Source organism: Hippocampus guttulatus, chromosome 2, assembly GCF_054856545.1.
Source record: "Hippocampus guttulatus isolate MCC_2025c chromosome 2, RoL_Hgut_1.0, whole genome shotgun sequence".
In the NCBI taxonomy this organism is placed as follows: Eukaryota; Metazoa; Chordata; class Actinopteri; order Syngnathiformes; family Syngnathidae; genus Hippocampus; species Hippocampus guttulatus.
In genome coordinates, this window is record NC_141262.1 from 21357066 (window position 1) to 21376153 (window position 19088).

Genomic DNA, 19088 nt, shown 5'->3' on the forward strand with positions numbered 1-19088 from the left:
TGCGTTTGTCCTTTCACGCGTGGAGCTGAACGGGGTATCGAAACAACATGAAAGACGCTTCGTTGGCATTTGACGGAGACAAGGACGACGCTTAACAAGCTCGCGTTTAAGCAGTGTGAAATGAACACCAGCAAGGATGCGCACGCTCACACCCCGCACACAAATATAATTGGGTCAGTCAGTCAGTGAAGTGTAAGCCCAGCAAACATGGCCATTGATTGATACAAGTAGTGGTGGAGGGGGGGGGGGGGGATGGGGTAAATGAGGGTCTCGTCCTCTTGCACACAGAGACTTTACGAAACAAATTTGAGCTGTTATTTGTTTTTTTTTTTAATAGTTGGCTAGTTTCTAACATATAAATAACCCTTTTCACGCCAACTGACACGATGTGCTACTTGCTAATTTAGCTGTACTGTATCAATTGATCAAATTTGCCAGCCGTGCTAATTGGCTGAGATAGTCATCCACCGCAAACATAGACAAACAACCATTCGCGCTCATAATCACACCTGTGGACAATTTTAGAGTTAGCAATTAAGCTACTGTGCACGTTTTTGGGATGTGGGAGGAAAACCCATGCGGTCACCTGGGGGGAACATGCAACCTTCAGACAGGAATTGAACCCACCGTGTCGTTTTGTTGTTGTTATTGTTGTTTTTTCAATTCAATTAGTTTTAATGAGTTTTTAGCACAGGTTTGTTAGTTGTTATTAATTTTTTCTTTTTGGGGGGGAGGATATGCGTTGTTTCGGATTAGGTTTTATTAGTTTTTTTAATAGATGGAGTACTGTATTGGTTCAGTACAAGTATTGCATGACTGACAGCAATACTGATATGAATCGATCTAAAACAAACCCCAAATGCTCATGCATTGAAAAAGAGGAAAACAAAGCACGATTTCACTCAGCTTATTTTCATTGTTTTCAAATGTATTTTTTAAAATGTTGTCAAATTTTGTATTTATTTATTTTTGTAATTGTTTCATTTTTTCATGAACCATTTTCACTTTGACGCTGACATTAGACAAAGATTCATATTCCTCAAACCCAAACCTCATCTTTCCACTCAAACTCATTAGTAGCAATTTAGCATGAGGTAATCATTTAATGTGAACTGAGGCAGTTGGTCTTACACGTGGATATCATCTTACGCCAACGCCATATTTTGCTAGTTGCTGACATTCCTCTCGGTAGCCATCTTGGGCTGCATGCAATAATAAGACACTGGGGTCCATTTTTGTTCCGACAAATGTGTAGTCGCCTTGTAATTGATCATTTAGATTATGTGCAAACTGACACACGTTGCCGTTCGTGTACATGGCATTAGAAAGCCATCTGGAGCTAACTGCCGCAATGGGTAAATATTCACATTCCTCAAACCCAAAACCCAAACATCCCAACAAGCTTATCTTTCCAAACAAACTACCCAGAATGCCTTGCAGCAAACACATCGCCGAGCGAAGCAGGGAAGCGTGAAGGAAGCTTTTAAACTGTCGTCACAGCGACACGTAGTCACCCCAGGCTGTTTGCGAACTCAATGTGTGTGTGTGTGTGTGTGTGTCTGACATGTCTGCCACGACACGCCCTCTCTGTGAACGTCTCTGCAGTAACGGCTGCGGCGGTCAAAGTGTTTCAATCGTCAGCATTTCAGGGTCCCTGTCATCACCTTTTGCACGTCGCGAACACTTCAGGTCCCAAAGATAAAACAAAACAACAAAAAAAATTGTCCAAAAATTCGCAGAAATTTCTCATGGAAAAAAGATAACGTGACAAATGACAAGCCATTGAGACGACCCATGTTTTTTTTTGTTAGTTAAAAAAAAAAGACAATCAAGTCATACACTTCATTCTGAAAAGTATGATTTTATTCTGGAAAGTTACGAGACTTTTTCTTGTGGAGGTCAACTTAAAAATCATAAATTGTCCTTAAAAAAATTATTTGTAAAAAATTCCTCACTAATGAAACTACAGTACCTTTAAAAAAGAATATTGTAAAAAATGCAATTGAAGTACAATTAAATTCTCATAAGATTATAAAATATATGTTAGAAAAAACAACAACAATGTTATTCTCAGAAAAAATGCCTTTAGATTCCCTCAAAAATTGAGTTTAATAAAACTCATCAGAAATTATTTGATTTTTGAAAAAGAAATCTGTTTTTTTCCCCTATAAAAATGTTCTCTTGAAAAATACAAAATTAAAACAATATTTCGATTTTTTTTCTTCTGTCATAAGAATCCCTCAGTAAAATAACATTTTAAAAACTGAATTGTAGAAAGAAAAAAAAGTGCCCTTTTTTACTTGTAAAATTGTTTTTGGTGCTTTTTTTCCCTCCACCCTTCTTGTGAGCATTTTCGTTTAACTCGTTAACCAAGACTTTTTTTGTCGTTTGACAATTAAATGTGGATGGTCTTGTTTTTCTTCTTTCTAGTTGCTTTCCTATTCCAAGCATTCATGGATGATAATTTTGTTGCCTGAATTTACAAATTGCACGTGTACAAACTGCACAAGATTTTTTTTCTTGATTTGTGTTTGGCAGCTTGCGTCGAGGATTTAGTGTGCAATCGCACACGAAACCTTGGCAGGGGGTGGAGGGGTCTCGATCAACAAAAGAGGAAGAAGAAGGAGAAGTGACAGGAAACTGTGACCTCAATCCTTTGCTAATTTTTGGAGCAGATTACACTCAGACGCTAATCCCAGACTTTTTCAATGTCTTCTTTCCTTCTTTGCTTATTTGGATTTACTTGTTTGGATACCAGAGTTCAAGTTAATATTGTACAAAGTACACATTTTTCTTGGAAAAAAACCCCAGATTCTTGCAAAATTAAACCTTGCTTTCATAACTAACAAGTAACTGTTTTCCGATATGTGTGTGGGTGTGTGTATATATATATATATATATATATATATATACAGTATATATATTATACATATAATTAGACAGATAGATAGATAAATAGATCTTTTAAGCGTAAAAGGAGATCTTCCTTTCTTGGGAGGAAAACCAAAATAAAAAAATATACATATTTTTTAATTGTAATAGTTATGTTACTTAAAATACTATGATTGTGCTTGAAAAAGTTGAATTTATTCTTGGAAGATTTATTTTTTTCACTTCAAAAAATTATTTATCAACTTGAAATTTTCCAGTTTTAAAAAATACTGTCAATGAATGTATTTACTCAGAAAAGATTCTGTTTTGACAACTAAATGAATTGAATCATCAATGGAATCTAATTCCGTTTAAAACTGAAAAAAATGTTTTTTTCCTCTTGTACGATGAAACTATTAGCATAAGATTCTGACTTTTTTCAAAATAGTGATTTACACGTATCCCTATGAAATGGACGTAATCATAATAATGATAATACATGACATAATTTGTAAACACTTTTTAAAATAGAATATTTTTAATCGAAATTTTTAAAATGGGAACCACCCCCCGCTCATCCCCCAAAAAATAAAATACAAAATCTGCCTATATAGTGTTCCCACAAATTGTTCTTTTTAACTGGAAAAATGCAATTTGATTCTTATAAAATGGCAATTGACTTTGAAAAATGCAAATCTGACTTCATTGCGCAAGTGTAAAAGTTCTGTGAGTGACGCGAACGTGTGAGTTAAAAGGCGACCTCAATCCTGCGCTAACCTTCTGACAGATTACGGCCAGATGCTAATCCCGACATTTACCCACATTTTTTCTGTTCCCGTCCTCTCTTCCTTCCTTTGTCTTGGTTATGCTGATTCCTCATTTTGATTTTGGAGCGCCTTGAGTGGCAGCTCCTCAAATGATTTCGAATTTCAAATCAGGAAAAGAAGAAAAAAGAAAAAAAAAGAAAAGAAAGATGAAGATGCGAGGTCAAATCTAGGATTAGCAGAACAGATGTTGATGCACGGGCAAATGTTAAGAGCCGGCTAAAGTGCTCCTTAAATGCTTCTGCTAACTAATCCTGTGTGTAACATGCTGGTATGCTAATGCTTGCCAGCTTCGCGTAATGTCAGCCGGAAAACAGGAAATCAAATACAACCCATTAAAAAATGCAAAGATGCAGGCATTCAACGATTGCAGATTCCAGGGATATTGCACAGTGTAAACATTCATGCGAGGGGGAAAAATATGGAACGGGGTGGGCGACAGATGATGATGTCATTTGTTCGGGAGACTGATGGCATGTGGGAAGAAACTTTTTTTCTCTTAAAACTGTCCCTGTGTATGGGGCTATCGCAGTCAAACAGAGTAAAGTCGCCCAAAAATGTTTGGTTTGAACTGAAAGATGCTTTAAATTGTATTGCAGAAGACAAACATTGAGAACATTTGTCTTTGTGTTCACCTAAATGACCAAATACAGCGAATATATTTTTGAATGTATTTTTTTTTGTTTAAAATTACATTGTAAAAAAAATAAAACATAGGGGCGGCCCGGTAGTCCAGTGGTTAGCACGTCGGCTTCACAGTGCGGAGGTACCGGGTTCGATTCCAGCTCCAGCCTCCCTGTGTGGAGTTTGCATGTTCTCCCCGGGCCTGCGTGGGTTTTCTCCGGGTGCTCCGGTTTCCTCCCACATTCCAAAAACATGCATGGCAGGCTCATTGGACACTCTAAATTGTCCCTAGGTGTGAGTGTGGGCGTGGATGGTTGTTCGTCTCTGTGTGCCCTGCGATTGGCTGGCAACTGATTCTGGGTGTCCCCCGCCTACTGCCCGAAGACGGCTGGGATAGGCTCCAGCACCCCCCGCGACCCTAGTGAGGATCAAGCGGTTCGGAAAATGGATGAAAAATAAAACAACAATCAGTAAGGAAGGTGAATATGACAATCTGGAATAAAAATTGTAGCTCTCAAAAATTCCTCGAATTTAATAGTGAAGAGCCGAAAGGGGCATTTAGTTGATGCCCAGTGAACTGCACTGGAACAAAAAATGATAGCACCTAAACCCTAAAAATTCTTTGACAACACATGCCTTTTTTTCAGAAAAATGCAACTTTGCTCTCAAGATCATGATTTTTAAACTTCAAATTTGATCAAGTTAAAACAGATTAGCAAAAAAAGAAAAAACCCTACATATTTTTTTAAAAAACCTTTCCAACAGTCTTCAAACATTTTTGCTTGATCTATTTAAAAAAACTGTTTTCAGTCGCTGCCACCAACAATTTACAACTTTCTTGTAAAATTACACCTCCACAATGCAGTTTTTCCACAGCAACCCCCACCCCAAAAAACTTTTTTTTTAAAACTTATAACTGTCTAAATTAAAACTTTATTCTCCTCAGATGACACTTAATTGAAAAAAAATCTGACTTCAGTCACTAGAAATACACCTTCACTTTCAAAAGATTTATCTATGAAAAGTGGATACATTTTTTGTAAAAAAAATTAAAAATAAAAGTATTCTCTGCTGAAATTGCAATCTTTAATTTAATGAAATGATAGCATATTTTATATAATTCACTGTTTTTATAGAAAATTGTTAGTTCACAAAAAAAGAAAAAAACCCCAAAAGAAAAAAATAATGTACTGTTTTGCCACTGTTTTTGTTTTTAACTCAGAAAAAGTATGCGTGGAAGCAGCTGATTTTACTGTGTCACTAGCCTGTTAGCATGTTGGCGTGACCGCAACTGCTGCCAAATTTGTTGCTGGTGGAGTTGCTCGCTCGCTCACTCACTCACTCACTCGGTCAATCCATGCTTTATCACCATTAGCCTGCAGCTAAATGACTTTAAGCACGGGGACACCTCGCGAAAACAAAATAATGACTGTGTCGTTGGAGAAAGCAGCACAGGTCTGTGGGTTGCCATGTGAGAGCATCAAATAAGTCTTTCAGCTCAAACCCACAGGAAAGTGTTTGTTTTCTCTCAAAATAGGCCACTTTCCAACAAGTGTATTTTCAGAGGGTTGCTATTTTTTTCCTTCCAAAATTATGATTAAACCTCATGTGATTATGACTGTTTTTCTAAAAAAAAAAATAATTGTGAGTTTTCCACATACTATTAAAAAATATCTTTGCACCCTTTTTTTCTAAAAAACGATTTTTTCCCATTAAAAATACTACTTATCCTTGTTCGAAAACCAGTTTTTAAATTTTTTTCTTGTTAAAAAAAAACAACAAAACTTCTTTCCCAGTTTATGGTGACTCTCACATTATGCAGGTGAGATGTTACCAAGACATAGCATGAAACTTATTGCATTAAAACACAAAACATATCTGCTTAAAACTTTTATCAAATATTAATGTGATATTGAACGTTTTTTCCAGGTGTGGAGCCAACATGCTGAAGTAGTTGTGCAAGTTAAACTGCTAAACCTTTACCTTCCAATACATCACCCCCAAGTCCAAACCTCTAGCCTACAAAAAAAATCACCATCACAATTTATCTAATGACGTGACAAAAACATAAAAACTTTAATTAAAACCCATGGTACTCACCAGAGATGTTTATTTTTTATAGACAAAATCAGTCCTCTTTTGCCCCTGAGAGCTAGCTAGTGTTGGGTGGTGGGTGTTAGCTAGCTAGCTGTTTGCAGCTGTGGACGTGGCGAATAAATCCTTTTCCGGGTTGAAATAAACCAGCCAGGCAACTGCAGTGTTGACTGATCAGTCCTGACAGTGTCCACTTTAGCTTGAAAAGTCCACCTTGAAAGTGAATTTTCAATCATGTCCTTTTAAGTCACCTGCCTGTTTATGAATCCCACTGAGCAGGACACGCCCTGCTGCAATACGATTGGCTGCACATCATCAGATTGGCTGAGCACTGACCAACTAATAAGAATCAAAAATGTCATTTGTGAAGACAGAGAGTGGTGATGATGAAATTTGTTAGGTTAAAGAATAACAGTAGATATTGCTGATATGTGTCATATGCCGAGATATTAGACTGTTGGAAATGAATGAATTTCTTGTATGTTTTAAATGTAAGTCAGTGGTTCTGAGTCCTTGCAGAACCAGACTACACAGCGCCGATAACGACTGATACTAGTGTTTAGGACAGGGCGGACTTGGGATTTTTGATCAAGACCAGGGCGGTACGACTGTGATCAGTGAGACACGCAGAATGGAGTCACCTTGAGTGCTACGAAATTGGTTTCATTGCACTATTTCAAAAACAACTTTGCAGTTTTTGTTTTTGTTGCAAACGTAATGGAAAAAAATGTCATTTTGTTCAGTTTTTGGTTTGGGGTTTTTTGTCATTTTTTTTTCTTTTCTTGGCCTTGACCTCCAAAAGACTTCAAAAGTCTCTGTCTAAATATTATCTAGTTTTAATCATGCTTAGGCCTCATTTGTTGTGGTCTTGACTACAACACTAATGGCCTTCTCAAACTATCGTCTTTTTTGCCGTTCACGACGGTCGCGATGTCAGACTACCAGATAAATAACGTTGTGTGTCCTGCACCGGGCGATATGTCACACAAGTCCATCACCGACCAGGCCCCACCCAGTCGTTGTATGGTTTTGTCAAGATTCAGTCCATCGGCGCAGGTCCGTCGGAGAGGCGGGACAAGCCGCTGTCAAAGTCATGTCCGCGGAGGCGTGTGAATTTGTTCTTCGTTCAGAAAAGGTAAAAAAGGAGACAATGGACCCCCCTTCCTTCATGGTGGGGAGACGGCAGTATGGAATGTCTATTCTCCCAAAAGAACTTGATGTCAGAAACTTGTTTAATGACAACACGTTTGCTAATCAGCTACTAGCTTGGCAGTTAAAATAAAACGTAGCATGAGTTGAAATGCTAAATATATTGTTTGTTTGTTTGTGCACGCCATGTCCAGTCCGTCGTCATAAGTAGGAGGGCACTGTCTTCCTACTGGTCAATGCTGAAGAACCAATTGAAGGACGATGTAGGACATGTCACACTATGTACCAAGACGAACAAAAATTATGACGGGCCAGACTTTTGTTGTCTGAACTGAAACTTCAAAATAAAACAAAGATTGTATAAAGACAAAATCAAATAAAGCTGCAATGGAACTGCAACTTTATTTACATGCTTTTTTCAGTGTTTTTTGTTTTGGTGAATTTCGGTGAAGAAATCAAGATTAACCTAAGAATTCGGATTTGTGAATCACACCTTGCTGTTTTTTGCTTGACTTTTAGCACTTTTGCTTTTTGCCTTACTTTTGCTAGTTGCTAGTACAGCTACAAATAGCACGAGTAATTTGTAAACTATCGCTACTACTTAGCATACAATTTATGAATTACATCTTGAAATAAAGATGATTTTTTTTTGTCTAGAGACAAAATGAAGATTATGACTAACAAGCTGTCGCTGGGGCATGTTAGCATCTGACAAACTGAAAGCAACACTGAAGAAACTACCCTCCATGTGATGCACAAAGTAGAGTGGATTCTTTTGTTCTTGTTATTTTTACTTGTGTTCTTGCATGTAGCTGTTGCTTGCGTGTTCTCCTGCACACGCACACAGAGCAGCTGGCCCGCTTCCAACCCTTAACCCCACCTACAAGTACGCCGGTGCACTGACCTCCTCCACCTCCGCAGACGGCTAACACCTGCTAACACTGATATCGACACACACGCTAACTTGTTTGGTGCCCCCGAGGGGTCCAATACTTTTACTTACTTCTGACATTGACTAAAATGCAAACTTGTTTTCTTGGTACTTGTGTGGTCCGCTAGTTTTCACATCACTGCGGGTACACACACATATGCACGCGCACACATACACACACACACACACACACACACACACACACACAAATGCATTTTTTTAATTTAACATAGCTTTAAAGACTTTTTCATTTAAATCCCATACTGGTCATTTATTTTACGATGAATTGTATCATGTTAGGGCGGCTGTTAGTCGAGTGGTTAGCACGTCGGCTTCACAGTGCAGAGGTAAAGGTTCAATTCCAGCTCCGGCCTTCCTGTGTGGAGTTTGCATGTTCTCCCTGTCCTTGCGTGGGTTTTCTCCGGGTCCTCCGGTTTCCTCCCACATTCCAAAAACATGTGTGGCAGGCTGATTGAACACTCCAAATTCTCCCTAGGTGTGAGTGTGAGCGCGAATGGTTGTTCGTTTCGGTGTGCCCTGCGATTGGCTGGCAACTGGTTCAGGGTGTCCCCCGCCTACTGCCCGAAGACAGCTGGGATAGGCTCCAGCCCCCTCCCGCGACCCTAGTGAGGACAAAGCAGTTCGGAAAATGAATGAATGAATGTATCATGTTAGCTCCCCAACGCTAGCATAGCAGTGACACGTGTAGCGTCTGAAGCTAACATTACGTGACATATTGTGTTCTCAGGTTCAAATCAATGTATGTAAATTTGGAACTATTACGCTAGCATGTTGCTAATAAAAGAGCGTGAAAACCTTGTAAAAGGCTGACAGATGACATTGTGAAATTGTAAAATCCTCAAGCATGTGTGTGTGTGTGTGTGTGTGCGTGTGCGCGTGCCTCAGGCGGATTTCTGTTCCACTTCGCTTGTGTTGTTTGGAGCAGGTGGCAATACACGCACACACACACACACAAACACACACACAAATGCACTCTCACACATGTACACAAAGGCATATTTGAAATGTAAGGTGTCAGTGGGTCAAGGGTGTAAGGTGTATTGGATTTTTGGATGTAAGGTCAGTTTTAGGGTGTGAGGTGTACTGGGTCTAAGGTATAAGATGTTGTAGGTCTTGGGCCTGTTGTGTGTGAAGATGTGAAGAGTGTGAAGCGTTGTTGGTTCTGAGGCCTAAGGTTTTGTAAGTCATTGTAAGCTCTAGGAAGTAAGGTGCACAGTATTTTTACTTTATTTTCATTTTAATCGTGCGGTGGTACTTTATGACGATGTGTTCCAGAATGCTTTTTTTTTTTACATGGAGAATTTTGGAATGTTTGTTTTGTGTTGTGTCACAGTTGGAATGGGAAGTGAGTCGCATAAAGATGCCATTGGGGATGCTCAACCCACCCACCCATCACACACACACACACACACACACACACACACACACACACACACATACGTAGCTCAGCCCACCACCACCAGCTGTCAATGAAACACGTTCCAACATGAAGTCAAACAACACTTGACTAGCGTCATGCTAATAAGTTCTCGCTTGTGCCTCTTGACAGGACTTCTGTCTGCATGAAACTGAGATGACATGCCACATTGAATGCATCGGCCGCAAGGAGACATAACAAACATAAATGGAGATCAAGAGTTTGTTTGGCTTTTTTTCCAATAGGAGGCTGCGTGTGTAGCAACAGGTTAAGCTAATATTAGCATGTGCTTTTAAGATTGGGTCTGCTGTGTAAGATGAAGCAAGTTCCAAGGTGTGATGTTGACTTTTGTCTGGGTGTAAGATGAATTTGGTTCTAGGGTTCAGGGTAGCAGTTCTATGCCATAAAGATCTTCTTGGAAGCAAAGTGTTAGAGCTATGAGACACACATCCCAGGTGGTATCTGCTAGGCACACTTAAAACCAGGTACTAGAAATACCACCATCTACTTTTGCCAATGCCAAGTAGGTACCATGCAGTGGAAAAGGTAGCATGTAATTTATTTTATAAAGCCAGGAAGGTGTAGAAGAGTAGGAGAGAAAGTAAGAGGTCTCAAGCACGTTTTGTCAAAACTTCTGTTAGTGTGTCATCTCGAAGTGGCTTCACACACACCTGAAAAGGACATGCGGCCATGCTATAACTGTCATATGTGTGCGTGTGCCACACACACACACACACACGCGCACACACACACGCGCACACACACACACACACACACACACACACACACACACACACACACACACGCACGGATGCCGCATTAGCAAGCAGACATGATCCTTTCTGCTTCAACACTTAACCGTTGCTATGGCAAAACGGTGACGTGTTGTGTGTGTGTGTGTGTGTGTGTTTGATATGACATGAAAGCGTGATACTTATGGAGATAAAATGTTTTTGTTTCTTTATTTATTTCGCCCCTATTCACTAATAACAATTTTTAGATTTTTTTAAAACATTATAAAGTTAATGTTTTAATGCTATTCCGATATGCAAAACATTTGATCTCCACGTGTAAAGGATGAAAATGAAAACATCACCTCCACCATTTCCAGCATCACTGTCGTCATCCTCCTCCTCCTCCTCACCATCATCCTCATCATAATCAAGCAATGAGTGAAAGCACAGAGAGCGCCACAAGCAATCACATTGAAGCATGTTTATTGAAATGAAGAATGCTTTTTAACTCAATTTAAAAAACAACAACAACAACAACAAATAAAGAACGATACAAACATTGTATGTACATGAAGTTCAGGCAGAGAACAAGAAGAGGAAGAAGAACATTGGGAAAACTCATTTAAAATGAGTGCAAAGGACAGTGTCAAACTCCGCTCCTCGATCCTGGAGTTTGCGTGTGTTTGTGTGTGTGCGTGTGCAGGTCTTTGGTTTGCCCGTGCGTGCATGTGTCGTCAACACCAACGGCAGATAAGGATCAAACAGTGAAACACACACACCATCAGGAATATGTACTTGTATCATGTAGTGCAAAGTATCTACAGGGTGTGAGAATAAAGTCGCCTTTCACTCAATGCCAACGGGCCGATGTCACTTTTGTGGCATATTGGTCAAAATTTATGAGAACGTTGTCAAGCTTTTTTTTTAAAACTGAACCACTTCCTGGAAAAGGTCAGCTTGATTTGCCATTGTGGAAACTTTGAATGTTCAACTGTTGACGTTTCAGTCACTTTATGTTTTCTCATGAGGAGCTGGCCGCTGAGCTTTAAATGTCATTCGCAGGTTGCATCAATGAGACTGGGAGACTGACTGAAAGGCCTATGAGTAAATAAAGTTTACCTGTAAAAGGTTCTTGTGCATTTTAGGCTCAACCTGAAATCTCACCGTAAAGGCCAACATTCCAAAGAAGTTCAAGTCATTTATTTCTTTATATACCCTTTTTTTTTATCCCTATGTGGTCTCTATTTGATTGTCCGTTCTTATTTTTGTTGGACTTTTGACAGCCTCCCGTGGACATGAAGCCAAGAACAACTTTTCTCTCACACACATAACACACACACGGTGAGGACATTAACTAGAACAAGGCATCGTGGGTAGTAAAAGAAGGCCAACATTACCCACCGAGAGTCTGTGCAAACGATTTGACTTCTTGGGAGCTCGGGTGATTGTGACGACCATCGACTGGAGGACCGTCCAAACTTTTTTTTAAATTTATTTCTCCAAAATAAGCTCAACCAGTCCAAAGCCAATAGAAATCTCTCAACAATTAAATTGAAAAAAAAATGGAAGCAGAAAACAATTTTTTTAAACTATGGTAATAACAACAAAAAAAATCACAACAACATAAAATTAAAGTGAGGATTTCACAGTGGTGGTTTGTCAAATAAACGAAAGACACTGAACCGGGACGTCGGCGGCGTGAGAAGTCGATACTCGTAAGGGAACCCTTGCAAAAGCTCCTTCATTGAACCCACGAGTAAAAACAAACAGTACAGTCAAGTAAGGCTCGACCCACACAAGTTTCAAATGCCCCTTTTTGGGGGGATTTAAGCCACAAAATGTCTCAGTGAGAACCACCCATGTGGTCTATCCTGCATCCTTCATGACGTCCATGTGAAGGGTGAATGAAAAACAAAATGAAGGGAAACAAAGCAAACGGAAAAAAGGAAAAATGAAGGTGAACGTGGTGGTTGTGGCGGCTCGCGATTTGGTGAGTGCAACTTTGGTCTACGTACGTCCCCAGGGCCAAATTACCACACCCCGTCGGTCCAATAGATGTCCCGCTGGTACATGGGCGCGTTTGCGTAATGTCCTACCTGTTTGCTGCTGTATTTGGGCGGGTTGGCCTTGTAGCTGTAATCCGAATATTGGTCGGAGCCGGTGGAGTTGTTGTCGCCCGTGCCCACGAAGGTGTTGGTGGCCGGGAGGTCCTGCACCGCCTGGTGCTTCTTAGAGGCCGAGGGCGACTGCGGCTGAAGCTGGATGGATGGCAGCGGCGAGTTGGAGCGGTAGTGGCGCCCCAAGTCGGGGCTACCGGGCGGGTAGTTGAGGGGCAAGTGTATCCGGGGGCTGTCGCTTACGGCTTCATTGATGAGGTTGAACTTAAGGCCTTTCTGGAGGCTGGCCTCCTCATCCTCTTCCAGAGGTTTGGCTGGTTTGGGAGCTTTGCCCTTCTTGCTCTTTTTGCCTTTGGAGTTTTTGGGTCCTTGCTTGGGGGCATACAGGTCTTTGCTCTCCTTCTTGCCCGCCTGGTAGCCGCTCTTGGTGTCCTTCTGGAACCTGTGCCGGATGACCACCACAGCCACAATGACCAGGATAACCCCAGCGATCCCGGCCAGGCTTCCATACAGGATGTTACTACGCTGCGCCAGGGCATAGTTGGGGTCCCCCGCAATGTCCCGGTCCAGGGGCGTATACAGACTGTGCCCCACCAAGGCCTCAATCAGCGACGCGTTGGTTTTTGTGTCGTTGACAAAGACATGCACTAGTGCGGTGGTGTGACGGCGCGGCTTCCCATTGTCCCGAACCTGCACCACCAGCCGGTGCAGCCCATTGTGTTTGCCGGTGAATTCCTGTGCCAGGGTGATCTCCCCCGTGGTTGGCGAAATATGAAACAGTCCATATGGGTTACCCCCAGTGATGGTGTAGTCCAGCTCGGCATTGGGTCCGGAATCAATGTCCTCGGCCTCCACCACCTCCACGCGGGTCTCCGGTGGCGTGACGGGGCTCAGGTATGTGTAGGACGAGTTGGAAGGTTTGGTGACATAGGGGGCGTTGTCGTTCTCATCCAGGACGTTAATGGTGACGCCCACATAGGAGGATCGAGGGGGGTCGCCAGCGTCCACTGCCTTTAGCCGGAAGGTGTAGATGCTTTCCTTCTCCCGGTCAAAGGAGATGCTGGACAGGATGTTTCCGGTGCCGTTCTGAATGACAAACTTGCCGTTGTCGGGCTCAACAAACAGCTTGACTCGGGCATTCTCGCCCTTGTCGAAGTCTGTGACAGTGACCACCCCCACTGGGTTAAGCGGTGGCATGTTCTCGATGACGGAGAAGCTGTATCCACTCAGCATGAATTTGGGGTCATTGTCATTGCGGTCGAGGACGTTAATCACTACTGTCGCTGTGCCGGTTTTGCTCGGGACACCCTTGTCGGCCGCCGCCACGCGGAACTCGTAGCGCTCTGTCTTCTCACGGTCCAGCAGGTTTTTGACTCGAACTTCGCCGCTGCTGCCATCAATTTCGAAGAGCGCAGTGGCAGAGCGCTCCACGATGCTGTAGACCAGCTCGGCATTGCTGCCACTGTCGGCGTCAGTGGCCGCCACCTGTAGTACCTTGTCGCCAGGGTGGTTCCCCTCAGGAAAGTCCACTTCTACAATGGCTGGGGAGAAGGTGGGCGTGTTGTCGTTCATGTCAGTGACCTGCACTTTTAGGGAGTTGGTGCTGGACAAAGCAGGGTTGCCGGAATCCACTGCCACAATCTCAATCTTGTAATCCTTCACTCGCTCGTAATCCAGCACCGTCGTGGTCTGCAGGAAGTACTTCCTTTTACGGTCATTGCTGGACTCACCCAAAGGCTGCAGCTGGAATGGGACATCGCCGGCCACCACACACGTCACGATCGCATTCTCCCCCTCGTCGCGGTCCGACACCTGGACCAACGCCACTGCAGTGTCTACTGGCATGTCCTCGGAAATGTTGGCGATTCCATCCTGGTGCGTGACGAGGCCGATACCACGGATCTCAATGGTGGGAGCATTGTCATTCTGGTCCCGGACGTTGATGATCACCAGGACTTTGGAGCTCTTGGAGTTTGGCCCTCGGTCTTTGGCCACGACAAAGAACTTGAGGAAGCTCTCCTCCTCGCGGTCCACCATGCCTTTTACGTAGATGATTCCAGTGGAACGGTCGATGCGCAGAAGTCTCTGGACTGCCTCGGACATCTGGTGCAGGCTGTAGTCGATCTCGCCGTTGGTGCCCATGTCAGCGTCATTGGCGCGGACCTGAAAAGGCAGAGGGCATCCATTTACTCAATCAAGATTCAAACCACTTCACTCCCACATGCCCGTCTTCAGTCATTTCGGAACCATGAAGAAATGACCAATTAAACAGTTTGGCTGACATGAATGAAGAAATATTCATGGAGACGGAGTTTATAGCCCCTGACTGTCATGTTTCGGTTTGTGACCAACAGGTGGCACTGTAGGGCTCCCCCTGCAGCTGCACACCTGTTGGTCGTTATGTAATTAGTTGTATAAAAGCACTCCCGCCCGACCACTCATTGTCGGGTCATTGTTTGTTTGCTTGATTGCTGCTGTCAGGTTTGTTTCAGTAATGTTTTGTCATGTTTTTGGTTTGATACTTTGGACTTTGTTTTGGATTTAGTTTTCTCTCTGTTTTAATACAATTTGTCAACCCTGCTCCTCTCTCTTGCCTGCTTTTTGGGGTCCACCACCACCACCTCGCAATGTGACACTGACACACAAATCTTAATCCCTAACCTCCAACCTTTAACCCAAACCCAAACCCACAAAATTGAATCCTGAACCCGAACCATTTCCTCTACCTATCACCCATAACACCTAATTTATTAACCTGAGGCCTATCCGTAACCCCTGAAGCCAATTGCACTAACCTTTACTTGAAATCCTAACCCACTTACTTTAACCACTGACCCTACACAACCAACCTTAACACGAATCCTAGACTTGACGTAATATTTAATTTACTGAGTCTAACATTACACCTAAACTAACATTAACCCTAACCCATGAACCTGTACAGTAAAAAAAAAAAAAAAAAAAAAAACAATCCTGTCCTTACCCTGACTCTGGACTTTATTCATAGCCTCATCCTAAATGACTCAGCCCTTATCCACGAGCCTTTGCTTGAGATCCTAACCCACTAACCTTAACCTCAAACACTAATGTACTAACTGTAACCCCAACCCTTCACTCTAACCCACCAACCTTAAACCCCTTCCGCACATGAAGAAATAACCTCAACAAACTCTTACCCGATACAACTGTAACGTTGCTTCCAACATAACATTGTTGTGGAATTGTTTGTCCAACCAACGCGTCACATTTTACACTTAATTTCATGACGGTAGATATATAAAGTCGGATTATTTTTGATTTTACGGGAGAAAGAGTCACAATGAGAGGCAGCGGCTCAGCTACTGCTACAAACATTTCCCTCTCCTGTCCAGCTGGAAGCAGGAATCATTGAGACAGGCGGCGGCAGCTCAGTGGCCTTTAACGGCCACGAGTGAGCGTTAAAGTTCATCTTCTTATTAGGACGAAAGCACAGACTCCTCTAGGGAACATTAGCGGATGAGGTAGGACGCATCACAGCCGCTTGTGATACGCATTCACTCAACCGAATAAAGCAAGTTTCATTCGCAAATCAATGGAAAAAAACAAATACAAAAAAAACAAACAATTAAAACAGCTGCCCTGAATGCTCAAACATGCTGGCACAAAACATCCATTCCTCTTTAATTTTGGAGAACTGTGCTTGTCTTTGTGTTATAGTTTTCATGAAAAATAACAAGTTAGCAGCCTGCCACATGAGAGAACTTTTTTTTTTTTTTTTTTTAATCCGAACATAATATACCTGTTGTGGATAAATAAATGGCTCAATTAGACACGGTACATAGGTGGTTAGGGAGAACGAATCCTCTTTACTGAACACTGAGAATTTTTAAACATGGTCAGAGTACAAACAACTGAAGGACGCCTCACTCCGATTCTTGGAATGAGAGGGAGTTATTCCCTCAAAAGGTTGCTCACCATCTAAACCTGTTTGCTTTCTACCTTACACACTAACTGACAAACCTCGACCCCGATACCCATCTGAACCTCTTACACGAAACCCTAACAAAAATAACACAAAACCTAAGCAACTAACTACTAGCGCCTAAAACTTAAACTGCTAACCTTGGACCTCGAGTGCAGTGGTTCTGAACTTTGCCGGAGTTACTGAACCTCAAGTTTCATTCTGTATCTGCGTTCATTGAACACATCTTGGTCATTGGAAAAATAAAATCCATGCATCCATTTTCTACCGCTTGTCGGGTCGCGGGGGCAGCGGCTTCAGCAGGGAAGCCCAAACTTCCCTCTCCCCAGCCACTTTTTCCAGCTCTTCCCAGGGTATCCCGAGGTGTTCCCAGGCCAGCTGGGAGACATTGTCTTTCCAGCGTGTCCTGGGTCATCCCCGGGGTCTCCTGCCGGTGGGACATGCCCAGAACACCTCACCAGGTGTCCAGGTGGCATCCTAATCATATGCCCGAGCCACCTCATCTGGCTGCTCTCGATTGTCCAAATTCAAAACATAGGTATATATTTCCCTGTATGAACCATGCGTCAAATGTACTGATCTTGAAGAACAAAATCAATAAAACATGAATTTCGCACATACACACACCCACCCACAAAAAAACATCACTCAATGAATATTTATTGGAAAGCAATGTGACTTTGACTCTTTCTACAGAGACATGCTCAGAAAATCACCTTGTCAAGTGACACTCATATTCTGGCAACAATTTGTCTTTGTTTTTTTGTCTTAGCTACCATCTTCAAATAGAATTACTTGCAAAGATGTGTGGTAACAAACTGTATGTAGCCAAAGATGGCCAAGGTGAGCATGACATCACCAATGATATGACCCATACTGACCTGAACTCCTCTGAACTCTTGAGACTGACTCATGGAACACCTGTGGTTGGACCAAACCTAGGATAAGAATCAAAACACTGAACCTCCCCCCTACACAAGCCCCTTAACTTCTACTCCTAACCTCCTGATCTTAGCCTGTAAACCATCAGCCCTACCCCACTAACCTTAACCCAAACCACTAAACCGTTCATACGGCTTCTCAAATAAAGAAGCTCTCATCAAAACAAGTATGTTTGAACGCCCAAAGGTCATATCGTCACATATTGTAAGTTCCAGTTATCTTTGCCTTTGGAGTTCAAACTGGAAGACATGTGCATGTCTTTTTCTTTCCCTTCATAAAAAAAGATGAAGTCAGCAGCCCTGATCTCTTTGAAAGCAACGTCAGGGTGTGAAAGGTTGTTTCCCTTCACAGAATGCTCGAGGGATTTGCCAGAGCAGACGAGGAGTTCATCCAACCTCCTAATCAAAATCTTCTTTGCCGTATGCCGGGTGACAGTCGACAGTCGGAAGTTGCTGATTCCACTCGCTAGCGGTTAGCGCCGGAAAAAAAAAAAAAAGCCTGAAGACCATTTCTCCTGAACCATCGATTTGCTTTCCAGGCGGGAAGGTTTTAAGGAGCGCCACGTTTCTCCGAGCGGCCCGTAAATTATTGACAGCTCGGGGCAGGATTGCCTATCGAGCGGATGAGCAAATGGCCAACAGAAGCGCCGTTTGTCTTCTGCGTTAACAATTAACTAGCGTTGACCCACTCTGACGCTTTAGCTCGCATTTCTTTTTTTGGTCGATTGTTTCCGCTTGAGCGCTAATAAGCGACTTGACTTTTCACGTACGCGATTCAATGTCCTGTTGGTGAGAATTTGAGATTGCGAGTCACCTGTCTTCTATTGATTAGCAACCAAAAGATGCAGCGAACCTTATCTAAAAACCTCCGATGTCAAATGTATTCCACGAGATTGGTGTTGAAAAGGACAACAGCATCTAAGGATCAGAAAATGTCAATGACTGTAAATCGATCAATTACAGCCCATTTGAGGTAGTCACACTTGTTGAAAAGCCTAAAAAGTCACAGCGTGTGCTGGAATAAAAAGCACAAAAGTAACTAAGAATCTCATTCATTTAATCATGTCCATAATGAGCAAATTGCTTATGAGGAGTAAAACTTTTGACGAGCAGGTGGAGCTTCAACTTGTGGCACGTTGTTCCCAAAGAACAACAAAAAGTCTGTCAAATGTGTTGAAATCGCACATGAACACGTGTCGTCACAAGATCAAAGAAACAGAACGCTTTTGTCCCTCTTCAAACGCATTAAGGGGAAAGGCATCCTCGGCCATAAAATGCATGGATAATCTCCTGGCTGACTGGTAACTGGACGCAGCAGGGAATCGAGGAAGATGAAGAGGCACGTTTGTCGCAGAGTCAGCCAGACAGAAGTTAAAAAATAAAACAAATTAAAATAAACGAGCT

At 42.3% G+C, this 19088-nt stretch overlaps 1 protein-coding gene across 3 annotated transcripts in view; it reads right to left on the minus strand.

The window, feature by feature from the left end:
- Positions 1-19088, minus strand: part of LOC147208888 (protocadherin-1-like) — an 86190-nt gene that overhangs the window by 57210 nt on the left and 9892 nt on the right. For all 3 annotated transcript variants that reach the window (XM_086101515.1, XM_086101506.1, XM_086101498.1), the window contains exon 3: positions 12762-14945. In XM_086101515.1, the coding sequence (XP_085957641.1) occupies positions 12762-14945 (2184 nt within the window). The remainder of the gene's footprint in view (positions 1-12761; positions 14946-19088) is intronic.